General features: G+C 32.9%; 1 protein-coding gene, 1 long non-coding RNA gene and 9 other non-coding genes across 15 annotated transcripts in view; all 11 read left to right on the forward strand.

Annotated features, from left to right (window-relative positions):
• The window catches only part of osbpl9 (oxysterol binding protein-like 9), a 39711-nt gene extending 27488 nt beyond the window's left edge, over positions 1-12223 (forward strand). For all 4 annotated transcript variants that reach the window (XM_051116889.1, XM_051116888.1, XM_051116891.1 and 1 more), the window contains 13 exons: positions 2328-2487; positions 2802-2908; positions 4422-4540; positions 4628-4713; positions 4871-5048; positions 5174-5258; positions 6525-6635; positions 6718-6781; positions 6896-7036; positions 7198-7276; positions 8402-8493; positions 9384-9519; positions 11133-12223. In XM_051116889.1, the coding sequence (XP_050972846.1) occupies positions 2328-2487; positions 2802-2908; positions 4422-4540; positions 4628-4713; positions 4871-5048; positions 5174-5258; positions 6525-6635; positions 6718-6781; positions 6896-7036; positions 7198-7276; positions 8402-8493; positions 9384-9519; positions 11133-11207 (1433 nt within the window). In that variant the 3' untranslated portion in view covers positions 11208-12223. The remainder of the gene's footprint in view (positions 1-2327; positions 2488-2801; positions 2909-4421; positions 4541-4627; positions 4714-4870; positions 5049-5173; positions 5259-6524; positions 6636-6717; positions 6782-6895; positions 7037-7197; positions 7277-8401; positions 8494-9383; positions 9520-11132) is intronic.
• A 3469-nt stretch (positions 12224-15692) lies between these two features.
• LOC127170330 (uncharacterized) lies at positions 15693-19991 on the forward strand. 2 transcript variants are annotated; one of them, XR_007828340.1, is made up of 16 exons: positions 15693-15742; positions 16219-16249; positions 16433-16533; positions 16789-16855; positions 17035-17073; positions 17281-17313; positions 17504-17532; positions 17727-17775; positions 18187-18251; positions 18534-18584; positions 18762-18789; positions 18973-19029; positions 19203-19231; positions 19357-19463; positions 19579-19629; positions 19819-19991. It is a non-coding gene; the product is annotated as an uncharacterized LOC127170330 (long non-coding RNA). The 2 variants fall into 2 exon arrangements; XR_007828339.1 differs by having other exon boundaries at positions 19404-19463.
• LOC127170366 (small nucleolar RNA SNORD74) lies at positions 16094-16173 on the forward strand. The gene has a single exon (XR_007828351.1). It is a non-coding gene; the product is annotated as a small nucleolar RNA SNORD74 (small nucleolar RNA).
• On the forward strand, positions 16290-16360 carry LOC127170370 (small nucleolar RNA SNORD75). Its single transcript, XR_007828355.1, has one exon. It is a non-coding gene; the product is annotated as a small nucleolar RNA SNORD75 (small nucleolar RNA).
• On the forward strand, positions 16578-16647 carry LOC127170369 (small nucleolar RNA SNORD75). Its single transcript, XR_007828354.1, has one exon. It is a non-coding gene; the product is annotated as a small nucleolar RNA SNORD75 (small nucleolar RNA).
• Positions 17119-17189, forward strand: LOC127170371 (small nucleolar RNA SNORD75). The gene has a single exon (XR_007828356.1). It is a non-coding gene; the product is annotated as a small nucleolar RNA SNORD75 (small nucleolar RNA).
• On the forward strand, positions 17580-17664 carry LOC127170361 (small nucleolar RNA SNORD79). Its single transcript, XR_007828348.1, has one exon. It is a non-coding gene; the product is annotated as a small nucleolar RNA SNORD79 (small nucleolar RNA).
• Positions 18037-18122, forward strand: LOC127170367 (small nucleolar RNA snR60/Z15/Z230/Z193/J17). Its single transcript, XR_007828352.1, has one exon. It is a non-coding gene; the product is annotated as a small nucleolar RNA snR60/Z15/Z230/Z193/J17 (small nucleolar RNA).
• LOC127170364 (small nucleolar RNA SNORD79) lies at positions 18390-18471 on the forward strand. The gene has a single exon (XR_007828349.1). It is a non-coding gene; the product is annotated as a small nucleolar RNA SNORD79 (small nucleolar RNA).
• On the forward strand, positions 18824-18909 carry LOC127170368 (small nucleolar RNA snR60/Z15/Z230/Z193/J17). Its single transcript, XR_007828353.1, has one exon. It is a non-coding gene; the product is annotated as a small nucleolar RNA snR60/Z15/Z230/Z193/J17 (small nucleolar RNA).
• On the forward strand, positions 19674-19747 carry LOC127170365 (small nucleolar RNA SNORD47). The gene has a single exon (XR_007828350.1). It is a non-coding gene; the product is annotated as a small nucleolar RNA SNORD47 (small nucleolar RNA).
• Positions 19992-20820: the final 829 nt, after the last annotated feature.

Raw genomic sequence — 20820 nt, forward strand, 5'->3', positions numbered from 1 at the left:
TCTATTTTGGCTTTACGTTTTTGAACTACTTACAATTGTGTAGTAAATAATAGCATTTTTAAAGATGTTTTTATAGATGCTAATGTCCTCAATTAGTCTAATAAAAAAATAAAAATTAATTAAAATAGTAAAATAGAACATCTAAACAAACATGCTGTTTATTAAATTTTAACTGTATAAAATAATTACATTTTTTTTTATTAATAGTAAGTGCATAAATAGTTCTAAAATACTAGATATTTGAAGCGTAATAAAAGAAGTCTAATAAAACATGCTTTTATTACATTTTAAATTAAAATAGAATAATAAATAGATTTTTATTAATATTACGTTGTGCATAAATAATACAAAAATGCTTGATTTTTTTTTAAGAAGTAATAAAAATAGAATAAGTAATTAAAACATGCTTTATTTTAATGCATTTTAATTTAGAATGTTACATTTTTCATTAACATGAATGAAAGTTACAGTTTACATAAAATACTAGCATTTTAAAGATATTATTATAGTTGTTAATGTCATCAATTACTTTAATAATAAAATAAAAATGAATTAAAATAGTAAAATAGAAAATCTAAACAAGGTTTTTTATACCATTTTAAATTAAAATTAAATTAAATTAAAATTAAAATGATTTTTTATTAATAGTAAATAGAGCATTAATAATACTGAAATACTACATTATGAAAGATGTAATAAAAATAGAGTACGTCTAATAAAAACCTGCTTTTTATTTTATTACCTTTTAAATTAGAATGTATCGTTACATTTTTCATTAATATGAATGAAATAAAAAATTACATTAAATAATTAAATAAAATGACATTTAAATGATGCTAAAATATCAGCATTTCTAAAGAGGTTTTTATAGATGTTAATGTCCTCAATTACGCTTATAATATAATAAAAATAAAATAGAATAGAAAATCTAAACAAGTGTGCTTTTTTTAATTCAATTTTAAATGAATGTATAAATGTATTCGATTTTTTTTATTATTAGTAAGAAGTGCATATATAATAATAAAATACTAGATTTTTAAAGATGTAATACAAATTTAATAAGTCTAATAAAAACGTGCTTTTTATTTTATTACATTTTAAATTAGAATGTATAAAATAATTCGATTTTTTTTTATTAATATTAAGTAATGCAGAAATGATACAAAATACTAGATTTTTAAAAATGTAATTAAAACATGCTTTTTTATTTGCATTTTAATTTAGAATGTATAATTACATTTTTCATTGATATGAATTAAACTAACATTAAATGGATAAAATAAATTTAAATAATTCTGGCATTAAAAATGATTTCACAGCTGTTAATGTCCTCAATAACTCTAATAATAAAATAAAATCTACATAAAATCTCATAAACATGCTTTTTTATTACGTTTTAAATTAAAATGTATAAATTACATTTTTATTAATAGTAACTAGTGCATAAATAATACTAAAATTGATTTTTAAAGATGTAATAAAATAGAATAAGTTAATAAAACATGCCTTTTTGATTGCATTTCAATTTAGAATGTAAAATTACATTTTTTTTATTAATATGAATGAAATTAAAATTAAATTTAAACAAATAAAATTATATTTACATGATGCTAAAATACTAACATTTTTAAAGATTTGTTTATATATGTTAATGTTCTCAATTACTCAAATTAATAAAAATAGAAAATGTAATAAAACATACGTTTTATTTAATTGCATTAGTTAAAATGTATGTAATACATATTTTATCATATAATGTTTTATTAACATGAATAATGTTATGTAAAATATGGCCTCATATTTATTTTATTGTCATAAGTGAAATGAAGCAGTGAAGAGTGATGTCAGGGGTGGGCATATACTTGCATTTGCATAAGATTGATTGACATTTAGACTGGGCCTGAACCGTGTCTTTGAAGCTTATTTGAATATTCATGATTTGTGGCAAGCTGCGAAGGTGAAGTCATTGTCTTAAATCAAATTTAAAAATCTGTTGGTTTGTTGGTTCAGTGATTAATCTGAAATACACTTTGTGTTTAGAACTGTGAATGTGCCTTTGGCATATGTGCAGTTTTTAAAATCAGCTTTTGCTTGTGAAATCAGCTGTATGTAGTGTAGTACTAACCATGTAGATGAGCTCATTGGTCATGCTATTTATTTGCCAGCCACATAGCCACATATGCAAAAGCGCAAAACCTCAACCTATATCTGAACTATACTGACTGTCGGCCGTGCTATTGCTTAAATGATTATGGTTAGTCGTAGTTCCTCTGTGCACTTACATTAATTCTCACATTTATTACTTTAATTTTTTCATGTGGTTTTAGGGAGTGGTCCCTCAGCTCCCAGCAGCAGCGTGACTTCACCCAGTCACATGAACGTACCGCCCCACACTGTCCCTGACTTCTCCTATTCCAGCAGTGAAGATGAGTTTTACGATGCAGATGAGTTTTATCAGAGCAGTACCTCACCGAAACACTGCATAGAGTGAGTAATAAACAGAAACACGCTCATTAAAACACTTTTATACTGTATGATTAAAACTCACTGAAGTGCTGCTGCACAAGTAAATTATAGTATCACCTGCCCACATGCACATTAAGTAACACTGCATAATGTGAAAACAGTACTGCTTAGAGATAAACACACTCCGACGCACTATTTACTGCAAACAAAAAGAAACACACACTGACCTAATTACAACAGTGCATGGACTCACTTACACACACACGAACTCTATCATACATTGCCTCATAATTTATTCTGGAAAAAGCTGACGTGATGTTCTTGTATCTCTGCAGTCCAAATAGAACCGCTGCTGTGAACAGTGAAGACAGCACAGCCTTAAAACGGCCAGACACCAACGAATCAATCAACTCCTCCATGTCGAATGGTACCACTGATGCAGGTACACAAAACGCACGTCCCTCACGTTTCAGTTTCCCAACATGAATCAGAGCAAATGCTTTGTTTGTGTTGTGTTTTCTTGCTTGGTGCTTGTGTTGAAAGTGAAGTGTGCATTTATTTATTTAGAATTTAACAGTTGCGCACTGGCACAACGCTCAATGTATAGTATAATTTAGCAAAAACGAACAAGAACAAGTATAATTAAGATTAATTATAATAATTAATATTTATTTTATTGCGTTTTTGTAAATATACACTACCAGTCAAAAGTTTTTTAATCAGTAAGATTTTTAATGTTTTTTTTAAAGTCTCTTCTGCTCACCAAGCCTGCATTTATTTCATTCAAAGTACAGCAAAAACAGTCAAGTTTTGAATTATTTTTACTATTTGAAAAAATGTTTCCTATTTGAATGTATTTTTAAAATGTAATTTATTCCTGTTTATTCCTCATTTCAAAGCTGAATTTTTAGCATTGTTTCTCCAGTCACATGATCCTTCAGAAATCATTCTAATATTCTGATTTGCCACTTTAAAAAAACATTTGTTATTATTGTTTTTGAAAACAGATTTTTTTTTTTTTTTCAGGTTTTTTTTTTGATGAATAGGAAATATTTTGTAACATTATAAATGTATCCTCACTTTTGATACATTTAAAGCATCCTTGCTAAATATAAGTATTAAATTATATTTTTGATAATAATAATAACAATAACTATTTATTTTTACTGTACTGTTTTTGCTGTACTTGCAGGCTTGGTGAGCAACATTAAAAACATTAAAAATATTACTGTTCATAAACTTTTGACTGTAGATGGTAATATTGTGAAATATTGCCACAATTTAAAATAACTGTTAAAATAAATATAATTTGTTTCAGTGCTTTCAAAGCTGAATTTTTAGCATCATATCTCCAGTCACATGATCATTACTCCAGTCACATGACTATTGTAATGTAAATAAATGTAATTTATTCCTGTGATGGCAAAGCTGAAATTTGATTCTACTCAAATCATTCTAATATGTTGCTTTGGTGCTCAATTATTATTATTAAAGCTCAAATATTATAAATGGTTCTTATTATCAAGATGAAAACAGGTTTTGATGCTTAATGTTTTCTTTCAAAAAGGTGATGCATTTATTTCAGAATTATTTGATTAATAGAACATTTAATGAACAGCATTTATTTAAAATAGTATTTCTTTTAACATTTTAAATGTCTTTGCTGTCATTTTAGTACAGTTTGCATCCTTACTGAATAAAGTTGTATTTTTATCATATAAATGAACTAGTTTTCACAAAAATATTAGGCAGCAAACACTGATTAACATTGACTGTAATGAGAAATTGATGTCCTCTTTTGAGCCCGAAACTCAGTATTAGTTTTTACTGTATTTTTGATTAAATAAATGCAGCCTTGATGAGCATAAGACATTTTGAAAATCAGTATTTCTAACTTTTGGCAGTGTGCGTACATGTTTGTTTTATGTTCACTGTTTGCTGTGTGTTTTTCACAGATCAGTTTGACAGTCACGATGAGAAAGATGACGACGGCGAGGGCGAATCTGTGGAAGAACACAAAAGTGTCATCATGCATCTGCTGTCTCAAGTGCGACTGGGCATGGATCTCACCAAGGTAAACACAAGCAACCCTCTCTCTTTCACATTCCCACCTCTTTTATTGTATCATTCCTATCTTTCAATCCATCTTTGTCATCCTTAGGTCGTCTTGCCGACATTTATCTTAGAGCGGAGGTCATTGTTGGAAATGTATGCAGATTTCTTTGCACACCCGGATTTGTTTGTAAGGTAACGCTCGTTCTGTCTTTTTTATAGTTCTTTCTACCACAGCTGTTCTACCATATGGAATATCTTTGCTTTCTGAAATAGAAGTGTGATTCATTCTAGCAAGTTGATTTGTTTAAACATTTCATTTTAATGAATTCACGATTGGCCTCTTTTGCAGTATTGCAGAGCAGCAGGATCCAAGGGACCGCATGGTGTATGTGGTAAAGTGGTACCTCTCGGCCTTTCACGCTGGTCGGAAAGGATCTGTGGCTAAGAAGCCCTACAACCCAATTCTGGGCGAGGTGTTCTTCTGTCACTGGGACCTGCCTTCTGAAACTGAGGATCCTGCTGCTTCTGTGAGTGTGTGTTTGAAGATCTAAAAAGCCAATGTTTGCAGTATCTTCTGTGAGAGATTTTATTTGCTGCCACTCCTTGTATTATATTTTTTTTCTTCTCCCTTGCTCACCGTCTGTCTTTGTAGGAGTCTGTATCAGACGGGCCAGTGCCGTGGAGTAGCAAAAACAGTGTGTCTTTTGTGGCAGAGCAGGTTTCTCACCACCCTCCTAGTAAGTGCTCAACTAAGTACTAAATTTATCCCTGAGAACGAAAGAATTAAAAGAATTAAAATAGTTTAATTAGTCATTTATTTATTAAACTCATTTAAAATAGCCAGTAAAAGTAAAATTATAGTTTAATAAATAAATTTATTTATTAAAGTCCTTTAAAATAATCAGTAAAAAGTCAAATAATTAAAGTTGTGTAATTAGTTTATTTATTAAACTCATTTAAAATACCCAGTAACAAGTGAAATAATTAGTTATTTAATTAGTAATTTATTTATAGATCTCATTTTAAATAACCAGTAAAAAAAACCTAATAATTTAAGTTGTTTGTTTAATCAGTGATGTTTTTTTTAAACTCATTTAAAATATCCAGTAAAAAGGCAAATAATTACAGTTGTTTAATTAGTAAGTTATTTATTAAACTCCTTTAAAATAGCCAGTAAAAAGCCAAGTAATTACAGTTATTTAATTAGTTTTTTTTATTAAACTCATATGAAATAGCCAGTAAAAAGTCAAATAATTACAGTTGTTTAATTAGTAGGTTATTTATTGAACTTATTCCAGATTGGCAGAAAAAAGTCAAATATTTACATTTGTTTATTAGTTATTTATTTAATTCATTTAAAATAACCAATACATGTTAAATAATTACAGTTGTTTAATTAAAATTTAAAAAATTTAAATTAAAAAAAGCCAGTAAAAGGTAGATTAATTACAGTTGTTGAATTGGTAGTTTATTTATGAAACTTATTTAAAATAGCCAGTAAAAAGTCAAATAATTACAGTTATTTAATTGGTAATTTATTTATTAAACTCCTTTAAAGTAGCCAGTAAATGTTTAATAATTATAGTTATTTAATTAGTTATTTATTTTTATTTTAATTTGTAAAAAGTCAAATAAGTAGTTGTTTAATTAGTAATTTATTAAACTCACTTAATATAGCCAATAAATTTTAAATAATAATAGTTGTTTATTAGTTATTTATTTATTAAACTCATTTAAAATGGCCAATAAAAAGTCAAATAATTACAGTTTTTTTTTATTAATAATTTATTTATTAAACTAATTAAAATAACCAGTAAAAAAATCTAGTAATTTCAATTGTTTGTTTAATAAGCAATGTATTTATTAAACTAATTTAAAATAACTAGTGTCTGATTTTTTTTTTTTTTTTTTTTTTTTTTTTTTTTTATATGGTAAAAAAATGCAATAATCCCTTGTGATTTTTGTGTAAATGGACATTTTCTAACACCTTTGTCCTTCTGCAGTATCTGCGTTTTATGCTGAGTGTTTCAGCAAAAAAATCCAGTTCAACGCCCACATCTGGACGAAATCAAAGTTCCTTGGAATGTCAATTGGTGTCCATAACATTGGTCAAGGTAGTTGAGGACGTTGTTAAATGGTGATTAATACACATTAGTGCTATTTCGGTGCTTAATTGTCCTCTCCTGTCTGCCGCAGGTTGTGTGTCTTGTCTTGAATATGATGAGCACTATATTCTTACTTTTCCCAATGGCTACGGGAGGTAAGGATTCTTCTATTTCTCTATCTTTTTATCACACAGATATATTATAGATTTTTAGATTTCTGGAGGGGGAAGTGGGCAGAGCATCCCATCCATCTCACTGTGCTCCAACAGGTCAATCCTCACTGTTCCATGGGTTGAGTTGGGTGGAGAGTGCAATATTTCCTGTTCCAAATCTGGCTACAGTGCCAATATAGTTTTCCACACCAAACCATTCTACGGAGGAAAGAAGCACAGGATAACTGCTGAGATATTGTAAGTCAAAGTGATACTTTCCATAAATGCAGTCATTGGTGCTGTCATGATAAAGCACCAACTGAGTTTTGGATGCAAATGCATTAAAATGCATTAAAATTATTGTCATATTAAATGAGAATATATAATAAAATCCTTATAATACTGTCCTTTTTTTATAGTGCTCCCAATGATAAGAAGTCATTCTGCTCCATCGAGGGAGAATGGAATGGTGTGATGTATGCAAAATACGCTACCGGGGTAAGTTTAAACCCTAGAAAACAAGAAAAGGAAGTACATGCAAGAATAAAATTGAACTAACATATATGTTAAGGTTCGTACAAGGTGCTTAAAGTACTTGAATTTGACTTTTTTGAAATCTAAGGCCTAAAAAACCCTTGAAAATAGCAATATTTCTGAAGAGGTACTTGAAAAGTGCTTTATTTATTAAAAGACAATATATGTATGAAGTAAGTGTTTTATTTTGTCAATAAGCACATCTTTTGACGCTATATATTCCATTTAAAAAAAACTTTTTTACTTATTTCAGTTAATGCAGAAAAAAAATCAAGATGAGCAAGTAGTAGTACAGACAGTGTCGTGTAAACATGGCTGAAGACACGAAAGAGGAACAGATGAACCAAATCATTTGAGTCATTTACGCTGGAACAGCTCAGATTGATTGAAACTCGTGACTTTGATCGTTCATTTCAAGTAATTCACTAGCAAAAACCAGATCAAATTAAAAGAGCCTTTCAAAAAGCATGTAGTGATGGGTGAAACAGAGCTTTTCAAAACTCCAAATCAGTTAAACAGTTGTGTTGCAAAATGATTCACTGTTTCTAAGCACTCCATTCAGATTGCGTATCACGAATCATTTGTTTCAGGTCGGGACTTTAATTTGCATATTGTGAATCATTTGATTTAGATCAGAACGGGTTCGTGAATCATTTTGCAAATTGAATGATTCAAATCAAATCACGATGCGCAACATAAATCATAATTTTTTTTTTTTTTTTTTTTCCATAAACAGTAGAAAACATCAAACCATTAGGGCAGTACAGTTATAAAAACAAAAGAAAGCAGGTATACACAAATACAAATTCCTTAAGAAAATTAACCTTGGTTTTACTATAAAAAAGTGTAGTGCTTTGTAATAATTTAGTAGTAGTACTCTGCGTGTACGTGCTTCACTTTTATTTTTGCCATTTTTATTAGTACATTTTTATTTATGTACTTCTCTTTTTTTAGAATTGTAAATAGAGCACACAATTGAGATCTCTCAAGTTCTTGAAAATAAAAAAAGCAGTGTTGAAAAGTCCTTGAAAGTCCTGGAATTTAATTTTACAGTATCTGTACGAACCCTAATATTTGTTTTCCTCTCAGGAAAATGCAGTATTCATTGACACAAAGAAAATAGGCATTATTAAGAAGAAGGTGCGGAAATTGGAGGACCAGTTGGAGTATGAATCCAGAAGGTGTGTAGGCCTGAGTTTTTTTTCTCTGCTTTATAAATGTTGTCTTCTTCGTAGAGCCTGTGAAACAGGATTTGCTGCAATGTGAAACATCTCCAAAGTCCATTTCCTCTTAAGCTACAGTGCAGATACAAACACTTTTTAATCTTGGCCTTGACTCTGTGACAAGTCATGGGAAACCAGCCTTAAAAACTCATTTGAATTTTGTGTAGTTAAGAATGAAGTTTAATCCCTCAGGTTCTTCAGTCTAATTTGTATTACTGAATGAAGTGTCTTATTTTACTGCTCAAACTGGGAGGGTTTGTAAAGTGATTTGGAAAGTTTACATTGAAAATCTGCAGTTGAAATTTCTAATAAATCTGGATGTAGACAAAATATATAACAGTTTAAGGATTTTGCCAATTTTTTGTTACATTGTGTTTTTTTAAAGGCTTTGTTCTCCCAAATATGAAAATGTTATCATTAATTACTCACTCTCATGTTGCTCCAAACCTGTAAGAATTTTGTTCCCTGTAAGAGTTTTTGACCCTGCATAGACAGCAATGCAACTACCACATTCAAGGCCCAGAAAGGTAGTAAGGACACATCAAAATAGTCCATGTGACATCAATGGTTCAACCTTAATTTTGTGAAGCTACAAGAATACTTTTTCAATTCACCGATTTATGCTGATAATATAATTTGCGATTGAAAAAAGCAAAATACAAGCATTTTAACTAGTGGTCTTTGTTTGGTTTTGTTTGCACCTGACTTATTTGCTGATCTTCAAAAGCCTTGGTTATTTTTGTGTCGTCTCCTCTGGGGACCTGCCGAAGTGATGTTTTTTTTCTGCTTGGGTACCTCTGTGAGATGATCTGATGCAGACCGCTGTTATTTCTCTGTCTGGCTGTCAGTTTGTGGAAGGACGTGACCGTGAACCTGAAACTGAAGGACATTGATGCTGCAACGGAAGCCAAACACAGGCTGGAGGAGAAACAGAGGGCAGAGGCCAGAGAAAGGAAGGAGAAGGAAATGCAATGGGAGACGAGAGTGAGTGTGCTTATGTACACGCACATGTGGAGGGGAAATGTGCCGTGAGAAATAATGAGATCGAAATATGGCTCTGATAAATGGTCCTTAATTAGTTTCTGTTGCTTATAAGCGGCATGTTTTTAAACCGAATGTTACCCATGATGCACATAGCTGGAAGTTTAAAGAGCCCAACTGTGCTTGACAGTTTTTAAAATTCATTTTTCTTTAAACACATTCCAGCTTTTACCCAAACCAAACACCTCGTGTTGAATTCAGCGATCAGACAGACATATATTTACTAGAGAAGCATACACAATCACTTAACCTTTGGGCTCATGGTAGGCTCGTCTTGACTTAAATGTTGTTGCCAGACTGAATGAAATCTACTGGTTATTTTCACATTTTCTAAGCTGTTTTGGGGCGAAATCTGGGCAATGGATTTTAACATGGTAAAACTCTGAAAGCATAAGTATATTAGCCAAAATATTTCAGAAACATTCAAGGAACTCTATTCAAAATATGAGGATGTTGGCCTCGTTTACAGTAATGATTTTATATATTAGAAAATATTTTATATTGTAATTAGTTTTGGTTGTACAATGTCAGTAAAAGCTGTAAAAAATGGATGGATGGATGGATAAATGCATGGATGGATGATAGATATAGAGAGATCTGAAGATGGATGGATAAATGGATCTGAATATGAAAGGATGGGTAGATAGATCTTAATATAGATGGATGAAAGGATGGAAAGAAGGATAGATGGTTGGAAGGATAGATGGATAGATATGATTGGATGGATGATAGATAGAGAGAGATGATTGGATGGATGAATGGATCTGAATATGGATGGTAGATAGATCTTAATATAGATGGAAGGAAGGATAGATGGATGGAAGGATAGATAGATAGATAGATGGATGGATAGATGCATAGATGGATATAGATTTTAATGTAGATGGATGGACGTGAAGATGGATGGAACTGAATATGTATGGATGGATGGATGATGGATGGGTCTGAATATGGATGGATGGATCGATAGATGGATATAGATTTGAAGATGGATGGATGGATGGATCTGAATATGGATGGGTAGATAGATCTTAATATAGATGGATGAAAGGATGGAAAGGAGAAAGATTGATGCATAGATGATAGATGGATATAGATTTGAATATAGATGGAGGGAAGGATAGATGGATAGATGGAGAGAGATGATAGGATGGATGAATGGATCTGAATATGGATTGGTAGATAGATCTTAATATAGTTGGATGGAAGGAAGGATAGATGGATGGATAGATGCATAGATGGATATAGATTTTAATATGGATGGATGGATGGATAGATCTGAATATGGATGGATGGGTGGATCTGAATATGGATGGATGGATGAATGGATCTAAATATGGATGGATGGATCTGAATATGGATGGATGGATAGATAGATGCATAGATCATAGATATAGATAGGTCTGAATATAGATGGATGATGGACAGATGAATGGATGGATCTGAATGTAGATGGATGGGAGAATAGATAGATGGATAGATAGATAGATCTCAGATCAGAGACTCACATGAATTGATCTGTTTGTTTAAAGAGTGATTTGTTTGTTTCCCTGCAGCTGTTTCATGAGGACGGTGAATGCTGGGTCTACGACAAGCCTCTCCTGAAGCGACTAACATCACAACGACACTGAGGCCCTTTCCAAAACCCACAGAGTCTGGCAAACAGAACTCTCTCGCAAACCACTTTTCTTATTCAGCCTTGGAATGACTGACGAATGAACCCTTACAGCTTTGCATTTTCGAAGTTTGAACGAATGACAAAAAAAAAAAAAAACTTAATCTATACAAATAAAAAAACCTCCCTGCTCACTAGTTCAACACTTCCACCTCTATCACCCTTTGAGGAAGAAAAAAACATCACGAAAACACAGAAGACGTGTTCAGAAGCCCGTCAGCATCACAAATCAAACAAGCGCTCTCGTCTCGGCAAAAGAAGAACGATCCCAGTGGATGTCTCTCTCTCTCTCTCTCACTCTCACTCTCCTGAGGGGTTGAGGTGTTTTTATCGAACAAACTCTGAAAACTACAGCGTTCTGTATCTCAGGGAAGCAGCAGACTGAGGATTGAAGGCTGTATCTTAATGTTCGAAAAGCCTTAACGGTGGAACCACAAAGTAAACAAAAGGAGAACTTGGTTCACATACTGCTAGCTACAGCTATTTATATATATATAGAAGATATGATATATTCTTGTTTTCCTTTTATCTCCTTTCTCTAGGGCAATAGTAACTGTTTGATTATACGTACTCGACGGCAGCCATTCCCTTTATGTTCCACTCCATCATCAGCCTTTCATGCTACAAAAAGCCACAATGAGCAAAATTTACCATTTATATTACGGGGCTGAAATCTGCCATGGTTATAATTCATTCCGATTATGTTTTTTTGTTTTTTGGGAATGATTTGATATGCTCTAGCGCCTCGGGGAGGCTGTTTTTTTATAGAATGCTGCTTGAGTGTCCACATAATTTATCAACTTAGTATAAAGTTGGACTGTCCAGTAGGAAATCGTAACGGTGCACAATAAAACCATTCAACAAATTTGTGCTTATCCCGCTGAGGTCAAGCAATGTTATCACAAATTGCCCTGCAATCTCTCTTTCTGTGAAATGTCACATTTTAATCCAAATAAATATACATTTCATATAGTCATGCATCAGAAAGATTTGATTGTCTTCTTGAAGGTAAAAATAACAGTCTGTAGATGCATGGAGTCACTCAGGTCAGTGTTTTCTCCTGGAATGACATCTATACATTGTGTAACATTATCAACAAGCAGAATCAAATTGTATTATCCTTTTTTTCTGAGATGCAATTAGAGCAAAACATTACTGCTATAGCTTAAAAAAGCCACTTGCTCTTCATATTCTGTAGTGAATTGGAGGCCTTATGCAGTAAAGTTCACTTCGCCTAGTATTGCTTTCCAGAAGCAATCCCAAAAAAAACTTTTCTTTGCCTGACAACAATTGATTGTACCAGATTTCCATGTATCAACTATAATATTAAATCTCAGTGAGACCAATTTGTGTGAGAAGGTGAATGCATTTCTTGTTTCAGTGATTCTGTAGGTTTTTACTTCATTTGAACTACAGGTATTTGTTGCAGTTTGATTTCCAAAGTAATGGGAATTAATTATCTTGTAAGTCATATTGTGTATTTTCTCAAGTTTTGTTCTGCTTTTTTTAGTAACTAAAAATTAGTATTTACAAATTCGTATTCAGAACACAAAAAAACCCAATAGAAATTTCAGAATTTGTAATGGTTTTACTGCTTAAAATGGAAATTGCACTGGTTTTAATGGAAACTAATTGTGCCTGGTCTCTACTCGTAATTGGGCGCCATCTAATGGCGGGTTGTTAAAACCACTAAATCCTAATGGAATATGTCCCATGTCCCAAAACGCACTACAGGAAACAATTTTTAATGGTTAAAGGTAATGGTTTGTAATGGTATTTGCAGTGGAAACAATTAGAATTTCTGCAATGCTTTCTATTGTTTTTTTGTTCCGCAGAGAAATAATGAATGACTGGAAAAATCATTAAAAAAGATTGTGGAAATTCTTTGGTCAAATTTGTGGGAACCTTGTAAGTAATATGTCCACCGTTTTCCTGAGTAACCGATGAGTAGCGCCATTATCGATTCTAACTTCCATTTGAATGTTCTCATGTTCCGGTCCCCATAGAAACCCATTAAAGGAAAAGTCCACTTCCAGAACAACAATTTACAAATAATTTACTCACCCCCTTGTCATCCACCATGTTTATCTCTTTCTTTCATCAGTCGTAGAGAAATTGTTTTTTGAGGAAAACATTTCAGCATTTTACCCCATATAATGGACTGATATGGTGCCCCGATTTTGAACTTCCAAAATGCAGTTTAAATGCGGCTTCAAACGATCCTAAATGCGGTTGTAAATGATCCCAGCCGAGAAAGGAGGGTCTTATCTAGCACAACGATCGATTATTTTATTAAAAATAATACAAATTATATACTTTTTAATGCCAAACGCTCGTCTCGTCTTACTCTGCCTGGACTGTGTTTGTTCCGGTTCATGACAGTTAGGGTATGTGGAAAAACTCCCATCTCAGGTTCTCCCTCAACTTCAAAATCGCCCTGTATCGCTGTTTTACACTTTTTGTTAGAGGTGTTTGATCTTTTTTGCATGTTCACTTTGCAAAGACTGGATCGGAACTTCTGCAGGGATGTAGGATGATTTTGAAATGATTTTTGAAGTTGAGGGAGAAAATATGGTCAGAGTTTTTCGACATACCCTAACTGTCTTGAGCCAGAATACACAGAGTTGAAGGACTGCAAGGGAAGACGAGCGTTTGAGAATAAAAAGTATTTAAATTGTATTTTTTTAATGTGAATAACCAATTGTTTCGCTCGATAAGACCCTTCTTCCTCAACTGGGATTGTTTACAACCGCATTTGGGATCGTTTGAAACCGCATTTAAACTGCATTTTGGAAGTTCAAAATCGGGGCGCCATATCAGTCCATTATATGGGGGAAATGCTTGAATGTTTTCCTCAAAAAACATAATTTCTTTACGACTAAAGAAAGAAAGACATGAACATCGTGGATGACAAGGGGGTGAGTAAATTATTTGTAAACTGTTCTGGAAGTGGACTTCTTTAAATGCTTTAATTAAACAAACTTTTTAAATATAAGTAACTAAATATAAAATGTGCACAAGGTTAAGCTGTGCGTTAATTTGTCTTAAACCAGCAGAGACCTGAAATGCAAAGCATCTTTCGTTATGAAGCGGACGAGACTTCCGTGTTCAGGTAAAATGTGTATAGACAGTACACTGTTTCACCATAATTCTATATAAAATAAGTCATGTTTGCTGTCCATAATCCATCATTTAAAAAAATGTTAAATTAAAAAACAAATAATTTTCAGATGAATCAAGATAAAACACTTACTGAAATTAAATAAAAATTAAATAATTTATTTTTTTACCTGAATTATGCAACCATAATCAGTGAACCATTAACATAAAAATGTGATACTTCACTATAAAAATCTCAGGGATACTTAATATAAAAATATTAGGTGAAAGAGAAAGCGATGACAAAACAGTTGGTGAATTTGTGCATTTTAATGTTTAAAATACAAAAGGCCAAGCCTTTCAAAGTAATACATGGTAAAATAACCGAGTGATAATTCAAATAAAAATGTATGTGTTCATCAGTAGCTGATGTAATGTTAAAACAATTCTTAAACCAGAAATGATTTTTGTAAATCCAATGGTTACATGCTGTCGCCACCTGACTAATGACTGATCTCTTGCGTGAAGGTGAATGTCCAAAAAACTGGAAGACTTTCTGAGTATATAAGCGGTAGGCTATTTTAGAAAGGAAAATTTAAAAGATGGAAAAGAGGAATTAGGGAGAGTCAATAAATAATGAATAAATTATTGATATTATATATGTAATCATGTAATTCATAAAAAAGTATTTTAAAATGTAATTTAATCAATTTACAAGTACTTAATTTTTGGAATATGATGACGTAATCCAGATTACATGTAATCAGTTACTACCCAACTCTGCCTGTAGATTTACTTCCGCGTTAAGTAGAAAAAGGTGGATAACCTTTTCATACCAAGAGATATTGTATATGTACACATATGATGTATGTAAAAACATACGTGAGCGTTCTCAATATAGAATTACTCACAGACATTTGTTTTGCACACAAACATAATGATATTAACCATTTTCATGCAGGTGATCATTGAAAATTTGCTGTTTTAAAATCTCATTGGCTACAAACTGCTTGTTGTGGATGCAATCTTTACAAAGTTCTTTATTCTTCTCTGGTTATTAGAAAAGTTACTGAAAGAATTTCATTTTAGTGTGTTTTACAGAATCCACTATCTGTGAGTTTACAAGATGCATTAAACGAAACATGAATAAGCCATTTAGCACATTCATCTCACTGACATTATTATACTATTTAAATGATAATATTTATAATATTTCAACGTACCAGACCAGTATCACTCAATAGTAAAGGCACCACAGCGCCACCTGCTGTCAATAAACTGTACTAATATGAGTACAGGAATTTCCCAGAAACCATTGCGTTGAACAGTATAAAAGGGAAAGCGACCGGGTCTTTCGTCCTCATTCTTCCGCGGCGCTTGAAGGCAAGAAAGGTAATTCACGGCTTCATTTAATCGTTGTAATTTATCTTAGTGTAAAGTGTTGTTCTGTAATATAGGTGTTTGTAGTGTAGCTGCAATAAGGCGTCGTGTTTTATTTTTATTATTTTGATATTTATTCAATTTTGTTAAAAAGAGAGTTGCTCATTTGAAGTGCGGTCCACGTGTTAGGCCTCGAATGGGCGTTAAAATGTTTCTTGCAATTAAAATACATTTTCAAGTATGCTTCAAATCCGTTTAAGTCACTTTTTTTAATAGTAGTTTAACAAAAACTACTTTATTAACGTTTAATGCAATTTTGGCCCACTTGGTTTGAAAGTGCGTAGCAGCGAGTTATTACCTCATGTTCACTTGCGTGACGATAAATGAGTTTTGATAGAGATATCTGAGAATTTCTGATGAGTACAAACATCTCTGATGTGCACAACCTTAAGTTTAATTACAAGGTTTTTTTTTTTTTTAATCTCCAGGTCCAGTATTCTGCGGATTCTTAAACCCTTGGTATGCAAACCTGAAGTCTTATTTAAATCTATTCTGGATTTGCTTATGATGACTTAAATGTATAAGAGTAGTGGACAGAAGTGGTTTCTGAGAATTTTTTACTCTGAAGCGATGTAAGGCTTTTAATTGAGTTTGTAATGTCAACGCTTCAGATTTGTAATCTGCAGCTTTTTTTGCTTGCAGGAATCTGGAGTAGTGTGTCCAAGGTGCTTTATTTCTCCCACAGAGGTTGAAAAATCTCCAGGTCCAGTATCATGTGGATTGATAAACGCAGCAGACAGTTGGTATGCAAATCTTAAGTCTGATTTTTAAATCTATTCTGCATGCTTGCTTATGATGACTAAAATGTATAAGAGTAGTGGACAGAAGTGGTTTCTGAGAATTTTTACTCTGAAGCATTGCAAGTTTGTTTTTTTTTTTTTAACTAAGTTTGTAATATCAACGTTTCAGAGTTGTAATTGGGTTTTTTTTTTTTTTTTTTTTTTTTTTTTTTTTTTTTTTTTCTCCCCCCTCTCTTCTTTGCTCTGCTTTGCTTGCAGGGAACCTGGAGCAGGCCGAGGAAATGTACCAACTCCATTACTTGAGAAACACTCCATTTTCCACGTTGTGAGTTCATGGCTTATAATCTCCATTTTTAAGTTACTTGCATGATGAGATACCGATGTATGTAGGGACATCTGACACATTTGATGACCAAACATCCCTGACAAGTGAACTGGTTGTTTAATTGGTGTAAACTTTAATGTTACAAATCTGTTTATTATATTCAATTTATTTATTTCCAGGGCCAGTGCTTTGGGGCTTTTGATAAAACGTGACAACAGGTATATACACATCTTATGTTTGTTTTGAATGCATTTTGAATGCTTTGCTTATGATGAGTAAAAAAGATAAGAGTAGTGGACAGGAGTGATTTCTGAGAACACATTTCTCTGAGGCATTGCAAGGTTTTATCATTACTGTTATTGCCACTTTTAAACTACGGTTTGGATTTATTATTAACAATATATTTTTATTTTGTATTCTTGTAGGATTATGGTGCGGGTCTGATGCACTGATGAAAGGTATGTATTGTCTTATAAATGCTGTGCTTTAATGTGTAAGTGTTTATGATGACTACCATATTTGCTACTCTTGAGTTTACGCTGACGAAAATGCAACCACCAAGCTCTTATATCTGAAGCACAGCGTTTAATTAACATAAGTATTGCGTGTGTGACTTGTGTTAACATTTGCCCATTCTTTTATTCATAGGGCCATGTGCAGTACAGCTAAATCAAAAGGTAAGCACTTTAAAGTCCTTCTAAAAATGCCTCAAGCTGCAGTCATTTACTGTTTATGATGGTTGTTTTATTAAAAACAATGGGAATCTCTCTGAATTAGACTGAAAGACATAATTTTGTACTGAAACAGTACTTGTTTAAGACCTAATTATTTTTGTCTTTGTTCTGTACTAATAGTATTTCTCATATTACAGGCTACTTAAGATGTTTGCACAAGAGAGATGATGCCGTCAGCTGACCATGGTATTTTATATTTTTAATATTTAAAGGAACTGTTTGCCAAAAAATCCATTCGGACACGAATTGCTCGCCCTCATGTCTATCCAAATCTGTAAGACCATTCATCTTCAGAACTCAAATTAAGACTTGATGAGGTCTGGAAAGGTGCAAAGAACATGGACCAAATAATAAGTGTTCGAAAGATGAAGGTCTTGCATGTTTGAAACGACATGAGGGTGAGTAATGACTTTCTAATTTTTGGGTGAACTATCCCTTTAACTGTCTGTGATGCAAATGATGAGCTCATAGTTCAGCAGAATTTCCATGTAGAACGAACAAATTTTGTCTTTCGCTCCTATCTGATGCATCACTGGTGTACTGTTTCTGTACTTGTGTCATTGCTTTTGTCTTACTACTCCACGTTGTTCTCTGCAGAATGAGTTCATGAGTTGCAGCTTTCCCTCTTGGGAGGATCAGCAGCCGTCTGAATGCTCTTCTGGGTAAGTCTATTTAAAGTGACTAATACCAAGGTCCCAAACTGTTGAATGCGAATTGGCTCTCTGATCTCTTTGAGGACATCCCTGACAAGTAAACCGGTTGTTTAATCGGCACGAACTTCTGTGATATACAATGTTACACACTGTTTATGATGTTTGTTTTACAAAACAATGGGAATCTCTCTGAGTTGGACTGAAAGACATCTTTTGTACTGAAACAGTGCCCGTTTAAGACCTTTTATTCTTTGTCTTTGTTCTGTACTAATAGTGTTTTTCACATTACAGGTTACTTAAGATGTTTGCACAAAGAGGTGAAGATGACATCAGCTGAGCATGGTATTTTATTTTTATTTATTCATACAAGGAATGGTTAACCTAAAAGTCATTTAATTACTCCTGTGATCCAGAATATCCATGTAGAACTTATTTATTTTATTTTTTTTACTTTATTTGATCACCGGTGCTCTGTTTTTATATATTAGTACTTGGACTTACTCTTGTTTCTCTCTACAGAGTCCTGCAGGAGGCGCAAGCATATCTGGTGGGTTGAGTTTTTGTAATGTGTCTCTTAAGACGTGATGCAAATGATGAGCTCATAGTTCAGCAGAATTTCCATGTAGAACGAGCAATTTTTGTCTTTCGCTCCTATCTGATGCATCACTGGTGTACTGTTTCTGTACTTGTTGTGTTGCTTTGTCTTACTACTGCTTGGTTTTCTCTACAGCATGAGTTGCAGCTTTTACTCTTGGGAGGATCGGCAGCTGTCTGAATGCTTTTTTTGGTAAGTCTAGTTAAAGTGATTTTGTAATGTACCAAGGTGGTCTCAAACTGATGAATGCGAATCAGGTCTCCTATCTCTTTGAGGACATGATTACATTCTGATTAAGACCAAGTAATTGTGTTGTGTGTTTGAAAGCCGGCCGGTTGACTAATAGTCTGTTTTTTTTTTTTTAGGGCTGCCTAGGCATGTGCTGATTGACGATGTAAGTAATTACTCTTCTAGTTGTAAATCTGTAGCTCTGACCATTGTGATGAATGATGTCCACTGACTTTAAACATGGAGGATGGATATTAGCTCTGGCTGATGTGGTCACATGTTAAAATCCAGATTCTCATGGATGTCTTCTGTTCTAACTGGTGTCTGGTCATTGACAGGTATGGTGGTGGCTGCTCCATTGTGACATGGGGATATGAATGCGACGTGCATTCTTAAAGGTTGGTATTTATTTGAAGTCTTTCCCAGTATCTTTCAGTTTGATTTGATTCGTTGCCAGGTCTTAGCTTGGAGGTGTTGATCGTGACCAACTAACCAATGAAAACCTCTTTTTAGGAAGCTCTGGACTATCCAGGATGGCTCTGGAAAAATGTGTAGTGGCATAAGGTATGATTGTGGTGCCATCTTTCACCTTTTCTTTTACTACTTGTAACCGGTGATGAAGAGATTCTGCCAAATGAATCCGCTGATTATATCCTTATACCGTTCCATAAAATCTGAGGTTAACTCTGACACCTTGAACCTTGATTGTGTGCTCTTGTGCTCTTCTTAAATCTTTTTTTTTTCTCTTTGCAGAACGGTGCTGCCTGCATCTGACTCTTCAGAATGATGTTCCAGAGCTTCACTTGTACAGCTTTGATTTTAAAGTCTATTGTCTTTTGAAGCAGTAAAATGTTTTAAAGCAGTTTTCTAACTATAAAGTTTGTGAAGTGTCATTTACTTCAATAAAGTTGTCAAATTGTAAGCCAGTCTCAAGTTTAATACATGTGTGGGTTGGTTGATTGCCTTTTATCAATGCTGACTAATTAAAATGCCTTTGAGACATGTAGTATGCACTTTATTTTTAACCCTGAAGTATGTGACCCTGGACCACAAAACCAGTCATAAGTAGCTCATAATCGTAGAAATGGCCAACAATACATTGTATGGGTCAGATATGGAATTTTTTTTTTTTTTTTTTTTTAAATGCTAAAAATTGTTAGGATATCAAATAAAGACCATGTTCCATTAAGGTATTTTGTAAATTCTTTCTAAAAATGTATCAACTTAATTTGATTGGTAATATGCATTGCTAAGAACTTGAATTTACTCTTTCAATTGGTTTTGGTTTGGTTTTTGCACCCTTAGACTCCAGATTTTTGGCCAATTTTTGTCTTTTCCTAACATGCATTAGTGAAAAGCTCATTTATTCAGTGTTTTTTTTTCTTTTTTTTGTGGCTTTATGGTCCAGGGTCACACATTTTGAGCACTAGCTTAAGCTATTGAAGTGACACTTGCAAGACCAAACTGGGTTGAAAATCAGTAGTGATGGGATTTGTAATTTGACTTCAATTAAAAATTTACATCTCACGCTTTGTCATGGTTGTCACAAGCATTTCATAATTTCTAGTTAAGCATAATTCTGTCAGAAAAGAGGTTCCACAGTAAGCGCCACGTTCTCGGTATTTGAAATGGCATCTTCCATTGGACCGAGCATTTACCCTTAGTAAATATAGTGAATTTATTTCAAAAGCAGACAGTTAACTAAGTCGCTAACGGGTTCTACAATAGCAGCGTTACTTAAAATAAAAATTCGTT

This window comes from Labeo rohita, chromosome 8, assembly GCF_022985175.1.
Source record: "Labeo rohita strain BAU-BD-2019 chromosome 8, IGBB_LRoh.1.0, whole genome shotgun sequence".
Classification (NCBI taxonomy): domain Eukaryota; kingdom Metazoa; phylum Chordata; class Actinopteri; order Cypriniformes; family Cyprinidae; genus Labeo; species Labeo rohita.